The sequence below is a fragment of the Sugiyamaella lignohabitans genome, chromosome A, assembly GCF_001640025.1.
Source record: "Sugiyamaella lignohabitans strain CBS 10342 chromosome A, complete sequence".
Classification (NCBI taxonomy): domain Eukaryota; kingdom Fungi; phylum Ascomycota; class Dipodascomycetes; order Dipodascales; family Trichomonascaceae; genus Sugiyamaella; species Sugiyamaella lignohabitans.
In genome coordinates, this window is record NC_031672.1 from 1,249,722 (window position 1) to 1,270,626 (window position 20,905).

At 44.4% G+C, this 20,905-nt stretch overlaps 8 protein-coding genes across 8 annotated transcripts; 3 read left to right on the forward strand and 5 right to left on the reverse strand.

The window, feature by feature from the left end:
* Positions 1–533: 533 nt before the first annotated feature.
* Positions 534–2,441, forward strand: PSD1 (phosphatidylserine decarboxylase 1; the record flags this gene model as incomplete). The annotated part of the gene is made up of 1 exon (XM_018880895.1): positions 534–2,441. The coding sequence occupies one exon, from the start codon at positions 534–536 to the stop codon at positions 2,439–2,441; it is 1,908 nt and encodes a 635-aa protein (XP_018734625.1).
* A 204-nt stretch (positions 2,442–2,645) lies between these two features.
* BSC6 (Bsc6p) lies at positions 2,646–4,076 on the reverse strand (the record flags this gene model as incomplete). The annotated part of the gene is made up of 1 exon (XM_018880906.1): positions 2,646–4,076. One exon carries the CDS (start codon positions 4,074–4,076, stop codon positions 2,646–2,648), a length of 1,431 nt encoding a protein of 476 aa, XP_018734626.1.
* Positions 4,077–5,014: 938 nt separating this feature from the next.
* On the reverse strand, positions 5,015–7,711 carry APC1 (anaphase promoting complex subunit 1; the record flags this gene model as incomplete). The annotated part of the gene is made up of 1 exon (XM_018880917.1): positions 5,015–7,711. One exon carries the CDS (start codon positions 7,709–7,711, stop codon positions 5,015–5,017), a length of 2,697 nt encoding a protein of 898 aa, XP_018734627.1.
* A 124-nt stretch (positions 7,712–7,835) lies between these two features.
* Positions 7,836–9,887, reverse strand: APC1 (Anaphase-promoting complex subunit 1; the record flags this gene model as incomplete). The annotated part of the gene is made up of 1 exon (XM_018880927.1): positions 7,836–9,887. One exon carries the CDS (start codon positions 9,885–9,887, stop codon positions 7,836–7,838), a length of 2,052 nt encoding a protein of 683 aa, XP_018734628.1.
* Positions 9,888–10,180: 293 nt separating this feature from the next.
* Positions 10,181–11,662, reverse strand: FMS1 (polyamine oxidase; the record flags this gene model as incomplete). Its single annotated transcript, XM_018880939.1, has 1 exon — positions 10,181–11,662. One exon carries the CDS (start codon positions 11,660–11,662, stop codon positions 10,181–10,183), a length of 1,482 nt encoding a protein of 493 aa, XP_018734629.1.
* A 960-nt stretch (positions 11,663–12,622) lies between these two features.
* AWJ20_391 (Uncharacterized protein C2orf16) lies at positions 12,623–15,238 on the forward strand (the record flags this gene model as incomplete). Its single annotated transcript, XM_018880949.1, has 1 exon — positions 12,623–15,238. One exon carries the CDS (start codon positions 12,623–12,625, stop codon positions 15,236–15,238), a length of 2,616 nt encoding a protein of 871 aa, XP_018734630.1.
* Positions 15,239–15,488: 250 nt separating this feature from the next.
* APC2 (anaphase promoting complex subunit 2) lies at positions 15,489–17,723 on the forward strand (the record flags this gene model as incomplete). The annotated part of the gene is made up of 1 exon (XM_018880960.1): positions 15,489–17,723. The coding sequence occupies one exon, from the start codon at positions 15,489–15,491 to the stop codon at positions 17,721–17,723; it is 2,235 nt and encodes a 744-aa protein (XP_018734631.1).
* Positions 17,724–17,961: 238 nt separating this feature from the next.
* On the reverse strand, positions 17,962–19,422 carry cdt2 (WD repeat protein Cdt2; the record flags this gene model as incomplete). The annotated part of the gene is made up of 1 exon (XM_018880970.1): positions 17,962–19,422. One exon carries the CDS (start codon positions 19,420–19,422, stop codon positions 17,962–17,964), a length of 1,461 nt encoding a protein of 486 aa, XP_018734632.1.
* Positions 19,423–20,905: the final 1,483 nt, after the last annotated feature.

Sequence of the window (20,905 nt, forward strand, 5' to 3'; positions counted from 1 at the left end):
TGGGGGTTTTGGGTTTAAATTCGGGGTTTGAGATTCGGGTTTGCGTGACGGGGGGGAAGCAGGAGCAGCGAGCTGTCGAGAAACTGCAGCTGCCGCTGGTGCATAAATTCCGGTCTCGATAATTGCCTCGCTTGTTACTATATAAGACAGGGCCCATCCTGGCAGATACTGCGAGAGCCCACATTACATATCAGAACTGATATCGAATCCTGGCACGAAGCCGGAGCCAGACGAGTCTATAGATCCAGTCTCGAGTGTGTCCTCACGAATAATCAGAAGAGATTTTTCAGCAAGAGAATAAAAAATTAAGCTGAAAAATAAGTGAAAAAAAAAAGTAGCTGAAAAGCTGCAGAGAAAGAATATTGAGAGAAAAGGAGACCATAAAAGGTCGAAATTTTTGGGCTCAAGAAATCAGATCCTGCTTTGAAATCAGTTTCAGAGTAAAGAATTGTGAGAAATCACGGGTTTGATTTGTTGATCAGAATTAAAAAACAAAAAAAAAGTGCTGGATTATTGGATCCGTTCAGTGCACCATGTCTACACCGTCTCCTTACCTAATAGCCAAAGTGGCTAGAAATACAGTAGCAACCGCATCGGTTTCTGCTACTACAATCACTGCTAGAGTGTTGCGATCGTCTTACTCAACGAGTACTAATGTGGTTGCCTCGACATTTGGCGACTCGTCACATTCTACAATGTCGGCAGCTACCCCTCTGTCAGGATCAGGCTCAAGACCATTTCCTACATATAAATACCCATTTCCATCGATCCCTCGTCCCCGTCGGAACCTGTTTTACTACTACAATCCTATGCCCTCTATTAAAAGAGGGTTAAGTAGTATTCCTGACTCGAAACCTGGTAAATTTGTTCGTCGGTCGTCGGCAATTGCCTCGCGATTCAGAAGAAATAGCAGTGGTGCTCAAGACACTCTGAACGTCTCGAACACTAATGGCATGCCGAGTTACAAGACATTTTCCAAATTCAATACTTATGGTCGAAGATTTGCTTCGTCGGCTGCAGGCGGGGCCAAGAAAGGTGGGCCTGGTTCAATTGGTTTGGCTGCTGCTCAGTCCTGGAAATGGTGGGCTGTTCCTGCTGTAACCAGTATTATCATCTGGACGGCCTACCGTCGTAAGAAGCAACAACAACAGCAGAGAGACGATGAAACTCAACCATTACTAGGTCAACAGGAACATGATCATAAACCTGCTAAACCCTGGCAAGTGGCTGCTTATAGCACACTTCCCCTTAAAGCCATGTCACGATTATGGGGTAAAGTCAATGATATTACACTTCCAGTGTGGATGAGAGAACCTGGATTCAAACTATATTCATACATGTTTGGAGTGAACCTCGACGAAGTCGCTGAAGATGATCTAACTACATACCGCAACCTTGGCGAGTTCTTTTTCCGAGAACTAAAACCCGGTGTGCGTCCAATTGATCCCGACGCTGTACTTGTCAGTCCTGCTGATGGTCAAGTATTACATTTAGGAGTGATAGATGGAGGTAAAGTCGAGCAAGTCAAAGGTATAACATACTCTTTAGACGCTTTACTTGGCGGAGGGAATTATGTCTCTGCAGCTCCTTCGCACGAAGTAGACTTTGATTTGCACGAGGAGCACGCTATTATGGAGCGTCACAAGGATTTCGCTGTTGTCAATGGCATTTCTTATACATTAGACGATCTGATAGGAGGTGGTGGCAGTCAAACTAATGTTGAGAAGCGAACCGATCAAAAAGTCGAAGATGAAGGCGATGCCACTGTTGCGTCTGTCAACTCGTCCACAAGTTCATTTGTGAATGTTAGTAAAGATGTTCTTGCACCAGATTTCACTCCCGAGTCTGAAAAAGAGTTATTTTTCGCGGTTATCTACCTTGCACCTGGCGACTACCACCGATTCCACTCGCCCGCCAACTGGGTTGCCGAGATTCGACGTCACTTTGTCGGTGAACTATACAGTGTAGCGCCCTATTTCCAGAGTCGGTTACAGAATCTGTTTTGTCTGAACGAACGAGTGGCATTATTAGGTCGCTGGAAGCACGGGTTCTTCAGCATGACGCCCGTTGGCGCGACCAACGTCGGCAGTATCATCATCAACTTCGATAAGAACCTGCGAACAAACACCGTATACGAGCACCCCAACATCACGCCCAACTCGTCGTCGTCCAGCATCTCCTCACTCCCCGATATCACCAGCAGCGGCGAACAAACCGCACAACGCAAGAAAGTCAAGAAAGCGACGTGCTACGAAGCCACCTACGGCAAAGCCAGCCGTCTCCTTGGCGGATACCCTATCAGTAAGGGCGAACAAATGGGCGGATTCAACCTCGGCAGCACTGTCGTGCTAGTCTTCGAGGCCCCCAAAACGTTCCACTTCAACGTCAAAGCCGGCCAAAAAGTTAAAGTCGGCCAAGCTCTCGGCACCCTGCCATCGTAGATCTCTGAAATGTACAAACTCTACTCCAACCACCACTTGCCTCCGGCGGCTGGGGCTCCGCCCCAGACCCCGTGGCTCCTGCTTCGCAGGAGTTGCTGGTCCATATCGGATATTAAATTAAATACAGAACCCCGACGCCCGACTCGAGCGAAGCGAGAGGAGCAGTGGGGTCTGGGGCGCAGCCCCAGCCGCCGGAGGCAGACCCTACTTCGACGGATGGAACCTGATAACTACGATCCAGGTCGCCAACATCAGCCCGAGAAGCACCACCTCGAACGGGCCGAGCACACGGGGCCCGAATTTGTTGGCCACGACACCGTTGATGAAGGGCGGAATGGCCGCTCCGGCGCCTCCTATAGCCACACAGAACCCGACTCCGCTGACGTGGAGTCGGACAGGCAGCTTTTTCATGGCAGCGACCACGATTGTCGGGAATAGCGGGCCGATGGCAACCCCAAAGAGTCCGGCGAATACAGCTGAAAGGACGAGAACAGGCACTAGCCAGATGATGAGCAGGAATCCGATACTGGCCGAAAGAAACCCGAGCACGAAATAGTCTTCTGCTCCGTAATGGCCTATGAGGAAACCTATAATCATCCGGCCAATGGTGAGTCCTGCCCAGAACCCGGTCGTCACATATCCCATCTTCTTCTCGATACCATGACGCACCTTGATCATGAACGTGGATATCCAGCCTCCAAATGCGACCTCGGCTCCTACGTAAAGGAAAAGGACAGCGGACAGCAGCCATACAAGTTGGTTGGTCAACACCTCTTTCATCATCGAGGTCGATTTATTTTTCGACGCATCCTGCTCGTTATTATTGCCAGATTGATTCTGGGCTTTGTCAGTTTGTAAAATGCTATCGGTGGTCATGGTCTCAATACTGGCCAGTTCCTTATCACTGTTATCAATTTTCTCTCTATAATGGGCACCAGTGTCTCCCCAGAATGCTATGCTACTGAATACTACCGAGATCACACTCATCCCGATCATTAGGAAATAGCAGTAGTTCCATTTGACCCCACTGCCAATAATTCCTGTAAAACTGGCTGGACAGATAATACCTCCTAAACCGTAAAACCCGTGAAGAAGACCCAGGATCTGGTTGGCATGGTCCAACCCACCCATCCATGAGTTTAATGCTGATTCTAAACACCCGTTGCCAAATCCACCAATACCATATGCTATAACGAAAACTGGATACGGTGGTGCTGTACAGGCTATAATATAACAAATCAACTGGCAGATGGTGCCCATTGTACACACTCCCCACCTGCCAAACATTCTGTGAAGCTTGTCACTCAAAAGTGCTGCCACTCCGTATCCTGTGAACGGAGTTAGAAATGCTATTGATACAACCAGGTAGTCTATCTTATAATGCTGTTCTAAACTGGGTAGTAACACTCCTATCGACGAGTCTGCCATGCCAAATACGATAAATCCATAGTATCCAGCAATGAGTTTGATCAGATTGCGTTTTGGATAGTTCCAGTCGTCTGGTCTATTTTCGTTTTCATTTTCATTTTCATTTTCAGTTTCGTATCTCGTTTCATATCTCGATTCATCTCCTGTTTTCATTTGACTCTCTCGTCCCAGTTGCTTGTTGTCGAAATTTTCAGTCTGATCCGGCATGTGATTATGAGCCTCGATCCTGTCTATTTTTGCAGTTTGCTCGCCAGCTGGTACCGCAGCTGTTGCCAACTCATCTGGCCAAACCACTCCCATGATCCTCACTACTAGCTCTATCAATATCTTTTTAGTACTTTTTCTGAGATGCTCGAGGTGCTACTTCATTAGTGTCGGAGATCGTGCCGTTTATATACAAGTCTTGATCGGACCCAATTTCCGATCTGTCTGTAGTAACATTACGAGGCCCTTACATAATTAGATTGACGCGCATGGCATCTTGCATTTTACAACGTTCATGCGTATGTGGGGGTTTGCAGGGGTCCACAGTCATAAATGATTCACTGATAAGCATGTCACTCATCGCGGCTAAGTCAATCCCCCCCTCTCGGGCTCTATCCGGATCCTATCAATTCTCTTTCTTTAATACAGAACTAAGTTTAGAAGATTTCGGGGCCATTGACACTCGGTTCTGTGCTCTGTAACTGCCCAATAACTATTAAAGTTTGCCAAGAGGGGCACCCTCAGCTGCTATCGGGTATTGTCGGTAACAAGGAACCCTGGCCGTGATCCGGTCTCTGCCTCCGGCGGCCGGGCTCCGCCCGGACCCGTTGCTCCTCTCGCTTCGCTCGAGTCGTTTTCGGGGGGTGAGGGCATCGCACAGGTGAGCGAGGTCCAAATGTATCTCCTCTGAGGGGCACTTGTCCATAGTCTCAAATCAGTCTCCGAGACCTGGTTCACGAGCTGTGAGCTCAATTCCCTCGCAAAGGGAACCAAACCCCCCTCGCGGCCCACCGCCCAACGCCCGACTCGAGCGCAGCAAGAGGAGCTACGGGTCCGGGCAGAGCCCGGCTGCCGGAGGCAGATCTAGGCCCGAGACTCCCCGGCGGGGGTCTCCAGTGAGTAGGGTACATTAATTCGTTACAAGATTTCATTATTCGTTACTATTTAGTGGATATAGCCTCGCGGGTCTTCCAGAGGAGGAGTTTGACGTCGTCGATAACCGACTTTGAGAGGATCTTGACGTCGGAATCGCCAGCCCATTTGTCGTCAAATGCAAAGAGCAGTCGAAGATTCCACAGGTCATCGACTGACAGCGGTGATTTGGCCATTGACTCCAGTGTCAGTTTGAGGTCGACTGCTGTGGACCGCAGTTTGTCATCAATTGGTTCGGTTGATACCAGCACGTTCTTCTGAAGTTTATCTAAGGTGGACACTGATGACAGGTTGCTGAGCAGCTGGTTCATGCCCTTGCTAGCTTTGACCCCGTGGGGGTTTCCAATCAGCGCTTCAAGAGTGGCTGAGAAGTTCGACGAATTGCCAGAATTAGTGACCATTTTGTCGCGGACAAATAGAGTACGACTGTTGATGAATGCTTTTGCTAGTGGACTGTTTTCATCGGTGAGGTCGATATTGACTTGGAAGTATTTACTGTTGTTGGTGGATATGGCCATTATTTCGTCAAGAGGAGGGAGAAGACATGGTGCCTTGCGATGAACAATCTGGTGGTTTTTGAGCCGGATCACCACGTCAATGCTCACGGGTGCTTTAGAAGTGTCGTTTCGGACTACTAAACATCTAGGTTCAGCTGCTAGCACCCAGAAATGTCGAAGTGCTTGCAAGTGAGACCTGCTGTCTACTAGATGAGTGGGCAGTAATGGATAGAATGAAACGACTAAACATGCGATAGCAAGGTTGGAATTGGATAATGAATATTGACCACCTCCGAGAAACAACAGTCCCATTGCCATTTCATTGGCCATATTACTTCCAAATGTGACTTCTTTTGAAACACGGCCATATTGCCTACGCAATCGTCTCAACACATCCAGATCTCCTGTACCAGCCATTACCGATGCCAGTGCAAGAGACACTACTCCCTGACAATTCATCAGACACTGTCGGGTGACGAGACCGTCATGCTTGCTATGAGCAGATAACCCAGACAGTCGTATGAACTGGTCAAAATACCAGATGAGTGTTTCCTTTGCCTGGGTATCTGCAGTAGATACGTATTTTAGACCCATCGCAAGACACAGTCCAGCAATCATATTATAATAGACCATCTGATCGCCATCGAGATGGCTAATATCTTCCAAATTAGACTTGACTAGAATCTTTGGTATAGCACTATCGACCCAGTTTTTATCCTGTCCGATTGAGTCCCACAGAATTAGACTCTTTGTAAGGGTTCGAAGTAGAATGAAATCTGGTCGAATATAAGTCAATCTCTGTTCTGTCTCTGGAATGCTTATTTTTTCCGCAACTGATTTGTTATTTGTTTTCAGGAACATGAACAACAGTGCCATTAGTGCACCTGGAACTGATCTGTCGAAATTTTGGGTCCTCTGAATATCGCTGGTTTTTACAGCCATCTCCAAAAGCCTTTCAACCGCCTGCACATCCGACAAGCCCTTCAAATCGTTTCCTTTGCCAATATTAATAAATCCAAGAGATATGCCTGCTGCAAGACAGTAACCCTCATCCTTTTCAACACTTTGCTGGGTGATAGCACTAGTGTCTACTTCTGAAAGCAGAATCTCAGACATCCGACGGTGCTGACTATTGCAATAAAGAAGTCCCACACCAATTAATCCGGAACTTTGCACAAGTGTAGAAACATTTAGATCACTAGAGCCCATTGGTAGCAATGCCGCCACATGGACAGAAAGTACTTTGGTAAGCTTGATATCACAAGATCCCATTTGACTGGCAGCCATACCTATCAGTAGGGCAATACTAGTGGGGATATGCTTGGGTCCCAAATAATTGTAGATATGCCATTCCTTCAACTTTGTTAAATGACCGTTAAGACCCAGTCCCAATAAAAATCCTGCATGTTGCGAGTTCAGACTTGGTGGTCTATTGAATACAATCCAGCTCCCACTGATATGATTGTATTCGGTGGAAATGCTTAATCCTGCTGATACTCCGTTGTGAAAATGTGCCCATGCAAGATTTTCTTCTTGAAGAAACGACTTTGGCGTCAGTATTGTCACGTTTGAAGGACGAATAACCACATTAAAGTTTAGTCTGGGAATGAGATACTTTTCTGTAGCCAGAGGGCGTCGGGACGAATAGAACAACGCTGCCCGTCCAAATGGAATAGCATATGTTCTTAATGCTGTTGCTTTAAATAATGCTTGCTGTTTTGCTAGCCAGTCATTTTCATTAGAGTCAGGTGGTTGAACCAATGTTGCAGTATGACCTCGGGATGATTGCAGCAATTTAGACACTTCATAGAATCTCTTGTCTTCAGAAAATATGAGTCTAGATATAGCAATTCTATCTGCCTCTGATTGACCATCCCACGCTCCAATACCCTCATGTTCACCAACATTCTGCGTGATAGTCTTTATTTCCTGTGGTTGAGTTTCCTTTGTAGAGTGGTAGCTTACGGGTTTTTCTAGCCCATTCAATGTTGATAAAAGGTCGTTTCGTTGCAATAGCATAAACGTATTGACATCTCCCTGACTGTTTATATCATCTTTTAAGCATGCAATGATCTCTAAGATTGGAATCCGAACACCTTCTGGATACGAATCCAGATCGCTGTGGCGAAGCCCAAGTTCCAGAATATGCTTTAACACACTGCTTACTGTGGCTTCTGGCTCGTTCATAGAGGAGAAGAGATCGATCATTTTATTAATTCGTGGGATAATCAGATGCTGTTTCGACTTGCTTCCAATTATATCGTCGAAAGTCAGAAACTGAATAGCAGGTGGGAACAGATATCCTAAAAGGGTTTGAAAGATATTTGGCGGGTCATCTAGAGGCTGTTGAATTTGAATAGTTATCGCCGAGTCTGTTGGTTAGAATATATGCAAAATAAACGACAACAATAAAACTAAACTTACCAGTTATGCTTTTAAACGAAGGTGTTTCATAATAAGATACCCAGGCTGACGACCAACCAGCTGATTCTACTATTGCTGATATTAGCAGCCCTAATCGATCAACTTGATTTCGCGCGTTAACATCAAGTTTAAATTCTTCTCGAATAATATGCAGGCATAATATAATATGTGGACGTACTTCTGAAAAATCAAACTCAGATCCTGTTTCTGAATTTCTCACCTGATATGCTGTTGATATTACCGACGCCAACAGCCTTTGATTTTGGCCATCTCTCAGACCAGCCAATTGTGGCCATATATGAGATTTATCTCCACCTAATTTAGACACACCAGTACTGTCCGGTCTATAGTCTGATTTGAAATTCACCAAACAACACATTACAGTTGCCATAAAGGAATACCATTCATTATCATCTGTAAGCGTCTTTAAAGAGCATGAGCTCAACCATAGAAATCGAAAAAACGAGTAGCTAACGGAATCCAATATAAGACTCAGTCCATTAAGACATCTCTTTGTTAGTTCTTCTTTTGGCTCAAAAGTAAGGAAACACTCGCGATATGCGTTATCCAAAGTTTGAACTTTTATCACATTACCATTGCTTGAAACTAAACGACTAATATCCGGCCAATGATTAGGAGTCATTAGAGGTACGGATTTTATACTCAGCAGAGGATTGTAAAGATATAACTGGTCCTTGGGACTAAGTATTACAAGCAGCACCTCGCCGTTAGTTTCTGATTTTATCGTGGTAATATCTTTTGCTTCTAGAACGCTGGTGCCTTCAATATTGGGAATGCCGATGGGACCATTAGATCTCCTAAAAGAGTAGTTTACCACCCTAGAGTCTTTTTTGTTTAGTATAGACACAACCTCAATATTGTCTTCTTCGTATAATACATTTTCAATTTTAATCATATTCCTCGGTGCGTTAATGTCAAAGGATGTGATTTTGGTAAGAACAATCTCCTTTCGTAAGTTTGTTGCTTCCAGTGGATAGCTTTGTGAGTCTTGTGATTCGAGTTTGCTGGGATCAAGACTGGTTCTTCTGTCAGCTGCAACTGGCGGTACCTCTAATCGAGACATTGATGATCTATCTGTCGATATGGGAGATGAAATAGACTCACGAAGTCGATCTTGTTCACTGTGTGGATGTTTTGTGTCGTCAGTCATTCCATGGTGAAAACTTGCCGACTTCCTCTTTAGCGAGCTCCTTCGCCTTGCAACTGTGCCAGAAGTAGTTCCGATAGCTGATCTTGACTTAGCCCTGGTTAGATGCCGAATGTGGTATATAATTAATGACGACAACGTATGCTCATTACCCGGTATGAAAGTGACACAAATAGAAGACGAGTTAGACGTAGGCGCAAAATGCATCAACTCTTCATCTGGAGAAATGGCTGAAATAGACGACGAGATGACCAAACCAAAATCGAGGATCGGATCTGTCATGGCAAAAAACTTGGGCACTGAAGGGTCGGTTTGACGACTACTTGTCAACAAACTGGAAGATGGTAGACCGGTCAATGGTTCCATCTCTCTCTCTAGAATCAATCCTCTTTCGAATGGAAATACCTTGCTGACCGTAAAAGGCATACTTCGCGAATGTGAAATTCCATCTTTCTGATAGATATGTACCGTGTCTGCCAAAAATATGACTGCTGATCTCGAATCATCTTTTCCACTCGAATCATCTGATTGAACAGTACTTTCTGAGGCCGGTTCGTTCGTGCGGAACGTGGCAAACCCAGCTGCTCGAACGAAACCCTTTCCATGATAGGAGAACTTGCGGATAATGATACCTCGACGAATCCAGTAGACACTCGTTCGGTCATTATCTATATGAAGTTGCTCTGAAGAAACAGGAGACGGCAGTCCCGAATTATCATTCTCCAAACAGAATTTAGTTCCCAGAAGTGAAACAGCATCCAATCCTGTTGACGGTATAGACAAGACCGCCATAATACTCGGTTGTATGGTGGATCAAATCGTATTGTTTACATCCTGCAAATGCATGTTATACATTATCGAGAATCAGAAATATCGGTCACGTGATTTGGCCGGATATCTGATATACTTCGTGTGGAAAATATTCTTTTCTTTCTTATCCATTTCTTCTGTTACTGAAAGAGATAAAGTTCATATCTCATTAGAATGTGACTGAGTAAATACAGATCACGCCAGAGATGCCATAGTTTATAATAAATCCCATACTATTATGCTATCCTTTATATATATATACATGAGAATGCTTTCTATTTTCCGTTTAAATTAACATTCTCCAAAGATTCTCGTATCTTGTATGGTAAAGCATCTCCCTTCATATCAGCCAAAATATACTCGGCTTCTCGTCTACCTGTAGCATAGGCACCTTGAACGCATCCATTGGCATCATGGGTAGTATGTTCACCAGCAAATCTGAGGCGGTCAGCTCCATCAATAAACGGCAGGATATTGTTATAATAATCTTGCCCAACAAGAAGAGCTGAATATGAAGCACGGAAATATTTGTTTTGTGTCCAGTCTGTGGCTAGCAAAAACGTCATTTTTGGGAGCGGCTTACTTTTGTCAACTCTGAACCCCTTCAAAGCAGGTTCAAAAAAGTCATAGACCTTATCCGGATTAGCTTCAAGATAATGCGTTAATGGAGGAGATGTGAGAGCAAGAAGGCAATTCCTTCCAAAAAGTGGCTTGCCATTTGTGAAAACCAACGGATGAGCACCGGGAGTCAGTGATTTTAATGCATCGTTACCAAGAGAAACCATGTTATCCAGGTCTTCCGGCCAGAACACCGATTCGAATTCAAGAACAAATTTACCCAAAGCAGCAAGTTCCATCTCATGAATAACGGTTTCTAAGGGTTTTGGGAGGAGGTTGGGTGCAAATAAGTCCTGGTGAGTGTACTTCAGGGCACCTGCTGGTATAGTGACAAGAACGTATTTCGACGTATACGTTTCTCCAGACTTGGTTTTCACGGTATAAAGCCTCTCCTTATCATTAGCTCGTGAAATATTAATCACTTCGCTATTTAAATGCAGTTTTAGGTTGGTGCGGTCGATTTGCTCGTACACCGATGTGAAGATTTTATCATAGCCACTGGTGACAAAAGCGTCTCGACCGAAATGCTCAGGAATACCATACTTGGCTGATACTCTGTCCCAAGGAATAGCGTGCCATAGCTCGAGATATCTCATCATCTGAGGAGCAAGTACCTTTTGTTCCTCAGTTATCAATGGATGAGTCTGGACAAATTCTTCCGTAAACTCTTTAAGAGACTTGTCAGGTAAAGTTAAGTCCTCATACGCCAGTTGAATCTTATGTTCAGCATCAAATACAACTCTCTGAGCTTTGAGTGAATTTGGAATTCTTTCTCCTTGGTTTGTATACCAACCCCAGTCACCATCGTCGTAATATAGTTTACAACCGAGATCAATAGCATGCTCAAATAACTCGTTCTGTAAAGTATCATGTAACCACGAAGCACCTAAATCATAATGACGACCCTCATCATCTCTATAGGTTTTCAATCGACCACCAACGTGATCTTGGGCTTCGAGCATGCGTACATCAATATTCTTATTTGTCAGATCAACTGCACATTTGACTCCAGAAATGCCTGATCCGATGATTATTACCGACGAGTAGTTACTATCATCATCAGCTTGATTTGCTGTGATAAGACTTTCATTTTTACTTCCCTGGATAGCGGAAGTAGTCTCTTCAAACGTTTTTGTCATATTCGATGCAGTCCACGGATTCTAGGGGGTCCTGTCATGTAAATATATATATATATATATATATATATCTCGGAAGCTCATCGCACGGCAGCTGGCTGATCAGTGCAGAATTTTACTGCCGATGATATTTAGCCGCTTAACGGCCTCGACTGTCAGATTCTTATCTGCATCTGCATGCAAAGATTGATGCTCACTTCTCATTCTGGTATTTATAGGCGATAAGCACCGATTGATTCTATGAGAAATTCGGGTCCAAAGGTCTCGAATTCGGGTTCCCCGCATAATGGGGGGGTAAGAGAATGAAAAGTATGGAGACTGTGACCGATGGTAGAAACAAATTGTCTCTGGTGGATTTGTGAGCACTGTACTTTTCTAGGCTCTGCTTAACGGAGTTCAATGTAGTTCGTGAGTCCACTTAAAAATCCAAAAATCCAAAAAATCCAAAAGTTCTCTTTGAGAACGTTAGCATCAACTAGATCATTCTATGATTGATTTAACGGATCTCGGTTATGGCAGATGAACTTGTCACGAATTTTCAGCACATTTCATTTATGTGCTAATTTATCTCTCTTCAAAAACTGAGGGTAATAGCAACAGCTGTAGTTCCCATAACATGTAACATAGGATCATAAGACCAAGTCTAATATAATACTTAAAGTCAGATATTCCTTTTTCTCACTTTTTCTACTTCGTGTCCATTAGCGACAAGAAAATTGACAATTGATACAGGATACCTGAGCCGAAATAAAGCACTCGCTAGATCTCCAGAATGACTCTAGTCAAATTTGTCGCAATTGCCTTTAGTGCAGTTGCAACTGTCGTGGCTACTGATCATGCGTCTCTCCTGAAGGAAATCCATCCACATTGCGTAAGTAGCGATAAAGTTTTTTGAACTAGTTCGACAGAACTGGAAGATACTAACAGCTCAAGGCCGATGCTGCGTATATGAAATGCTTTAACATGGTTATAGCCCAGTTTGACAAGTGCCCCTCTGAAGACAATGGCTGTAAATGTAATCTTCTATATGCCCTCAGTTCAGGATGCCCCCAACAATGTGCCAGTGCTGGTGGTCAAGTAATGAAGGAAAACAGCGCTGTTACTGAACTTTGTGGTCCTAATGATATAAAAGCAGCAACTCTTGGATTTGGCCATTTACTCCCGTTTTTCGATGCCCGTGGAAGCTCTGGAGACGAGTACTATGACTATGGTAGTAACGATTTCGATGATGATGACGATGATGAATGTGATAATGGAGATGATAGTGATGATGGATCTCAATGGCATCAGCCAAAGCCTCCTCCAATACCTTCTCCACTGCCTCCTCCTCCACCACCACCTCCTTCACTTCCAAATTACCATTATCCCCCAGTTGAATATATGATGCCTCACGCCTCAGATGAAGGATACCCTCCTCCTCCCCCTCCAGGATACTATGGCGCCCCACCACCTCCACCAACGCAATATTACGGTGATGCTCGGTATGGTCCACCTCCTCCACCTTCAGCCCCTTACTATGGCGAAGCTGCTTATGAAAACTATCGTGAGTACCCCAATGGTCGCCATGAGGAGCAACAAGATGATGAGGAGTGCGATGGAAGTTCAAATGAGGCCAATACTGGCTATTACGAGTTCAATAGTGAATATGAATCATGGTCTGAGCCTTGGACACAAGCCGATATTATTCCTGCCGAAATTAAGGATGTCATTGACTCGATTCATATTGCAGGTGTCGAATCCGAACCTGTAGTTGAAGACCAAGCAATTGATGGTTTTGATAACGAGCGCATTGCCAGTGTCCAAGGAATCATCCCTGGTCTCCCTAGACTTAGAAAGTGGCTTAGAGCAAAGAAACAGAATATCGAAGAATTTACTTCTGAGGATGACAACAATGGACAATCGCAATCGATGTCAATGTCAATGTACTCGACCATATCTATGTTGCCATCATCTACAGCTCATTCAACTGTTATGCCTGCCTCTGTTGTCGTTACTTCCTCGCCAGTTGCCACCTCATCAATGAGTAATTCGATGACCATATCACCAGAAGAAACCTCGTCGATGACTGAGGAGTGTGACGCTGAATGTATGGCTGCCCTGAAAGCCAAAAATGAACAAATGGCTGAAGAAAACGGTATTACTGACAGAATCCAAAATAGACTCCATGAAGACGACGACTGTGATTATGAGTGTCAAGCTCTACGGGCACAAGGTGGTGGTTGTATTGCCGGTGAGGGCTGTAATTTCTTGCCTGATTTCAAAGAAAAGTTCCATGGCAATGAAGAGGAAGACTGTGACGAAGATGGTTGTAAAGAAAATGATAATAACAATAATTCTGACGCCACGACTGGTAGCGGACTCAGTAAAGATAGAGCTGGCATGCTTCATAAGCTCCCTAATCTCAAGGATAAATTTCACGTGTGTGATCCTGATAATGAAGATTGTATGGCTCGGGAAGCCGATGAGTCTCCTAGAGAGTCTCTAAAACAAGTTCAACCCGATGCGAAGGATAGGGCTCCGACTCAACAGAATCAAGTCGGGGAGCAAGTGGAGGAGCCAACCCAATCCAAGGAAGAAGTTGTTGGAGAGCCTGTTCAGCAACCCGCTGAACAGGTAACAGAGCAGCCTAACGAGCATTCTAAGGGACAACCCAAAGAGCAGCCAAAGGACCAATCTAAGGAGCAACCCAAAGAGCAGTCTAAGGAACAACCCAAGGAACAACCCAAGGAACAACCCAAGGAACAACCCAAGGAACAACCCAAGGAACAACCCAAGGAAAACCCCAAGGAACAGCCTAAGGAACAGCCTAAGGAACAGCCTAAGGAACAGCCTAAGGAACAGCCTAAGGAACAGCCCAATGAACAACTCATTGAGCAACCCCAGGAACAGCCTAAGGAGCAGCCTAAAGAGCAACCCAAGGAACAACCCAAGGAACAACTCAAAGAACAACCTAGCTCTCATACAAAAGAGCAATTCAGTTCTGTATCAAAAGAGGAATCTAAATTCGTTATGGCTACAGCTCCTCCAACACCACCCAAGTCTGCTCAAATCGTCAAGCTTATAACGTCGTCCTCCTCATTCATCCGTGCTGTACAACCATCAAGCAAACCTACTAGTATCGGAGGTATGTCCAATTCCAACAATGATTGTGAAACTGATGATTGCAACGACAATAATTCAAACAACGGTCATTCCATGCCTGGTTTATCTCACTTCAAAGAAAAGATGCCCTCTTGGCACTGTGCTCAAGATGATCCTGACTGTGAAGCTCTCGTCAAATACATTGGAGGTGATTTAAACAAAACTAACAACGTTTCTGGAAGAACGGGTGCTGCTCAACACCATTCGGCAGCTGCCTACGCCATGGCAAACAGTACAGAAAGCAGCAATTCGACTAGATTCATCTCAGTTAGCGTTATGGATGATCGTAACAGTACTTTTAACAAACTCAACGAGACTGTTAACAGCAACACAAACACTAAAAGTGCTCATGTTGGAGCGTCAATCAGTAGCTCAACTTCCATGGTCTTGAACGGGTTTACTCTTGGATTCGGTCTGCTAATTGCGGCTTGGATTTAAAATCCTCATTAGCTTATAAAAACTTGGAACATAACTGAAATCAATAACACAAAATTATATATATAAAAAATATGTTCTATATAGTGCTTAAACAATAAACGTAAAACGTAAGTCCAAGAATTTCATGTTGCAGAATATGAATCAATATGTCCGCGCGCATACACCTGCAAATCATGAAATGTTGATATTCACGAACTGTATGCAGATAATCAAAACAACATATCATTCACACTTATGGTTTCAAAAAAAGATGATTTCAGCGGGTAGACTTGGCCCATCAGCTTTTGACTCGGTATTTGGTGAAAAGCCAGTTGAAAATACATATTTCCCAAATACTATTGAGGCAGTGTCTACTGCTTGGAATATTCTTGCTCAGTGGATAACTCCCAAACCAGATCTTCAAGAACCATCGCAGGAGGTATTGGCAGCTTCAGAATATCTTCCTGAATTCGAGTCACAGCTTATGGAATACTATGAGGATTCGATAAGAAAACACTTTGCTGAGCATTCGTCATTTGTGGTACTCAATTCGACACCAGCATCACCTGAAGAAGACAGTCGCGAAATAACTCGGGTAGCGGGTACTTTGAAAGATGCACAATTTCACTATTCATATCCACTTAGCATACTTCAGTTCTCGGCTTTTGCTAGAGAATCTTTCGATAGAACGTTCAAATCATTGGTGAGGGAATATATTCCATATCATGTTTTACGAGTAAAGCTATTGAATTTTTTCCAGCAAAACCACGTCGTTGATCAGTTGGAAGTAGCTCAAGCTGTCTATGAGACATTCGTGCGATGTGGGTTAATAGATGAGTCGGAAATGATTCTTGCCGAGGCAGCAATGCGAGAAGTCAAATTCAGTTGTCGAGAACTTTACCAGGGTCAATGGGAGGAGAGTGTTCTCGAGGCATTTCGGGACTACATCAGATACAGGTTCGTGCCTTCACTAAAGCTACTGCTATTGAAGGGACGGGAGAATGAGATGAAAGATATACAACAACAAGATGAACAAGAACCTGAGTTGCTAAATTTCACAAGCTCTAGTTTGATATCTATCACTGAAGATGTATTATGTGAGCTGAGAACCGAGGAGATATTCGACATCATAGTCAAGTTTCCAAACTCTCGACCAGCTTTAAACGATTTAAAAGGGTGTCTGAAAAAGCCAGCTCAAAGAGCCTCGATAGTTAGCACTTTTCAAAAATCATGTCAAAAAAGATTACTTCAGGGCAGTGTTAACACTGTAGACATCATATCAGCATACATTTCTACGGTTGAAGCGTTTTCTGTCCTTGATCCAAAAGGAGTTTTACTAGAAAAAGTTTCCCGGCCTATTAGAAGGTATCTCAAGGACCGAGATGATACTATTAGCGTGCTGGTTGGTGGAATGCTGCGCAGTGAAGGCTCTGAACTGGAATTCTTGTCAGATATTCTTGCCAACACTAATAAGGGTGACAAAGATATGGAGACAGTTGATGACTTGTTAGATGCCGATTGGTATCCAGATCCGATAGATGCTCCACCAGACTTTATGCGAAACTCCAACTCAGACATGCTGGATAGTCTCATTTCCCTCTATGAAAACAAGGAGGTATTTGTTAAAGAAATCGTTGGCATCTTTGCAGACCGAATGCTGTCTAATAGAAATTCAGTGGATGAAGTGATAGCTAATGTGCAGTTGCTGAAGTTAAGGTTTGGCGATAGAGAATTACAGAACCTTGATGTCATGATCAGAGACATGCTGGAGAGTCAGAAGATAGAGACAGCAGTACATGAACTGGAAACTGGAACCGCAGATGATGAACAGTTCCACGCAACAATTCTGTCACGATTATTCTGGCCTTCATTCAAGACACATGAAATCAACTTGCCCCCGGCAATCGAAGAGCAATTGAAACAATTTTCCGGTTCTTATAGTCAAGTCAAGAAAAACCGAAACCTTCAATGGTTACGAAACTTGGGTCAAGTAACCATCCAACTCGACTTTGAAGACCGAGTACGAAGTTACGATGTAACGGCATCACAAGCCGCTGCTATCTCTGTTTTTGAAAGTGGCCAACACACTATTGAGCAATTTATGGCTGCCCTGGGCATTATGGAGGAATCATTCGCATCATCACTCCTTTCATTCTGGGTTCACAAGGGAGTTTTAGTCAAAGAAAATGGCCAGTACAGAGCCCTAGAGAGATTAGAAGGAGACCAAGAATCAGCTGGAGTTGACGAAGTGACAGTCTCATCTGTTCAATCTGCTGAGGAGCGTGCTAACGAGGAAATGAAAGTGTACTGGTCCTATATCATGGGTATGCTTACTAACCTTGGAGCGACACCCATCGCCCGAATCCACTCGTTCCTCAAAGTGCTTGTTCCCGCCGAAATCAACTACACGAAATCCGAAGACGAGCTGGAACGTTATCTCACCCTCAAAGTCGACGAGGGCGAGCTGGATTTCATCGGCGGCAACTACAAACTTAAAAGTTCGTAGATATTATTTATTAATCTTTCCTATCATGAAACTTTTCGGTGAACCATACTGCCTCCGGCGGCTGGGGCTCTGCCCCAGACCCCGTAGTGCTCGCTTCGCGAGCGTTCTCGGCCCTGCCACGACCACCAAGCCCGACTCGAGCGAAGCGAGAGGAGCCGGGGGGTCTGGGGCGCAGCCCCAGCCGCCGGAGGCATGGCTCAGACCCCGCCGTAAGCGTCGTCCGATATAAATAAATTAATTATACAATCTCAGTCCAGCCAGCACCGTCGCTGTTAGGGGAGTTGGACTCGAGGCCCAGTTTTTGATCGCGAAGTTGTTTGTAAAGAGTCTCGTCAGGCCGCCAGAAGCGGAGAGTCATGTCGTCAGAGATGCTCATGAGCGAGTCCGAGCATTGCTGGTACGAAACGCCGGTGGTTTCTCTGGAATGGCCGTTTTTGAGGAGCACAGAATGGCTTGTTGATGATGCAGTGTTTGGTTTGGAGAAAAGAGTGAGTCCTCTTTCACCACCGCATGCTAGGTACTTGCCGGCGATGCGGTTGCTGTTAATGGGGTTGATAACTGCCAGTTTGCAGTAAAAAGACGTAACAGAGAGGTCTTCAGATGCAAGTTCGTCTACCAAACCGAGCTCAGGAGCCGCCAGATGGTACGAATAGATAACGCCGTTTCGGCATAGAGCCCAAATCTTTCTATCTTCAGGATCAGCGACAATTGAGGTGATGCCAAACTTACGGCCACTGGGAGATGGCGGGGGTTCTACAATACAGGTAGGGGTCTGTCTGTTACGAGAAACAAGACTCCTGAGATCCCAAAATTTCAATTGAGAGTCTGCTTCGCCACCGGAAATGGCAGTGTACTCATTATGTTCTGTCCAAGCCAGAGATGTCACACTGACATTGGATCGTTTGATCTTAGTGGCACCAGACTTGACATCATGGCACTTTCTAAGTAAAAAGCTCTGCCTGTGGCTATGCGTTTTTGTGCGAACAAGCTCTATTAAACTGTCCGTGTGATTTGTTGGTAGGCGTAAATCGTGTAATGCAATGGTTCCGAACCTGGTGGAGGTCAATAACAGGGACGAATTGGTGGGATGGAATTTGCACTGCTTGAACATTCCATCATTATGTGCTTCAATTCCATGTATCACAGAGTTCCGTTCGCAATCATAAATCTTCACAAGTGAACCAGATGTAGATGCCAGATGACTGTCGTTATGAGAAATACTCAGATCAAAAATGGAATTATTATGATGGTTTCGAGAATTCCCCAAAAATAATCCCTGGCGAGATCCAGTATCAGAGCCTAGCATGCAAAGATCACCACCCTCGAAACCAACCACTGTTAATGGTTGAGTACGAAACGATTCAATGCAAAATGGTGCATTAGCAGGACAAAATTCAGATAGTTGTATCTTATGACTGCTTGTAGCGGGTGAGCAAAAGAGCTTGGCTTCATGACTATAATCTAACCATCTTGACTGCCATGCTAAATTTGTCGAAGTATGACCAAGTTCGCGAAGCATTAATCGTCGAGATAGACTGAGTCCTTGATCACTTGAGTTGCCACTATGAGCTGCGAAATCTGGAGTTCCCGTCGTCAGTCGTGGACGTTTGAGAGGTCGCGTCGTGAGGCATGGCTCTGGAGCATTCAAAGTATTTGAAAGTTCACTATCAGACCGACGAGCCCGAAGTATGGTTGCCATTGTCATCCAAAATTGTTCGTTTGACCTTTATTCTATTTTTTCTTTAATAAGCCACCAACGAGGAAGTATGTTACTTGGTGAACCTGTAATAAATAATTTACCACTACATAATATGAGGCATGTCGCGTCGAGACGCGCCAGCTGTCATGTGACTGTCCCTGCATAACTTTGTCAACTGTTCTAGGTCACATTCATGAAGTGAGCTCCAAAAAATTCGAAGTTCGAATTTAAGCTATATTTCTGGAAACATCGATTCATTGTTCAATCTGGATTTTTGAATTTGGTCTCAATAAATGAGCCCCCCTGCCCCATTCACACTCTGAGACATTTTTTGATGACCAGAACATTTCTATTACCAATTGTGATTTTGTGAAATTTAAAATAATAAAACCGTTAGAAGTCAATGAATCATGGTGGAATAATACACAATATTCAAGTTTATATGGACAGAAACAGCTATGACCTATCGGTTATTTCATACTTTTGGCCCAGAAGAAGGTAAATTAGGCTAGTTACTTTAGTTGGTCTAGCGTTTAATTCTAATTGAACAATGTAATTCACATGAAACCGGCCAATTTGCGCCACACCAGGATTTTTATGACATAGAATAGTTGAAAAGCAACCAACTCGGGTAACAAGAAACAAAAAGAATCAATTATTTGGTCGTCCTAGTATTTCACTCATCGAATATTCGAAAAGTCGAAAAATGCAGATGAAATAAGCTATGACGTTGTATCGACATCATGTTTAGCAAGAGAATTGCGCAATATTTTATTATGACAATGAACATCCATATGACAAGAGGAGAGAGACAACTGACGAATTCTATTCATCAAGTCTCAGGAGTTTTATTGAGATTTGCATTCAGCGTGCTAAGCGCATTGGGTGTGCGTCATTGTTAGCTCAGAATCAGGCAACGCGGAACTGATTGAATAAGCTCATATTAAGCTCGTCACATACATTACCTCAGTGAGCAACGGTCACGGCAAGCTTGCGCTAGTCTCCCGTATTGCTATTGTTTTGTTTTCGATTTCGGTTAGAACTACTGTCGATACGTCTCAAGTCTGAGTGCATAGTTTCCACCCATCCAGTAAGTTTGATGCTGATTACTGGGCTATGACCATCAGCTGAGCAACCCCGTACCCCTAGATTCGTGTCGAACATCTTCAATTCGAGCGATATTCACCAGTCCAGCACATTCCCACTCTATATCCCCAAAGCCAATTCCGATACCAAACCCCCAACATTGCCCATTTCCCCAAGCAACGACTCGAGCGCAGCGAGAGGAGCAGCGGGGTCTGGGGCGGAGCCCCAGCCGCCGGAGGCAATAACCCCGTCTGAACAAATTCCAGGACCCAACCCATCCTTCACGTGAAGAAATCCGGGGAAATAGCCCCTCAGCACCCACCAGAACAGAACCGCGGGGTTGAAAGTCAGCCCCGCCGGGAATTGTATTTGGACGAATCAGATCGGGGCAGTGAAA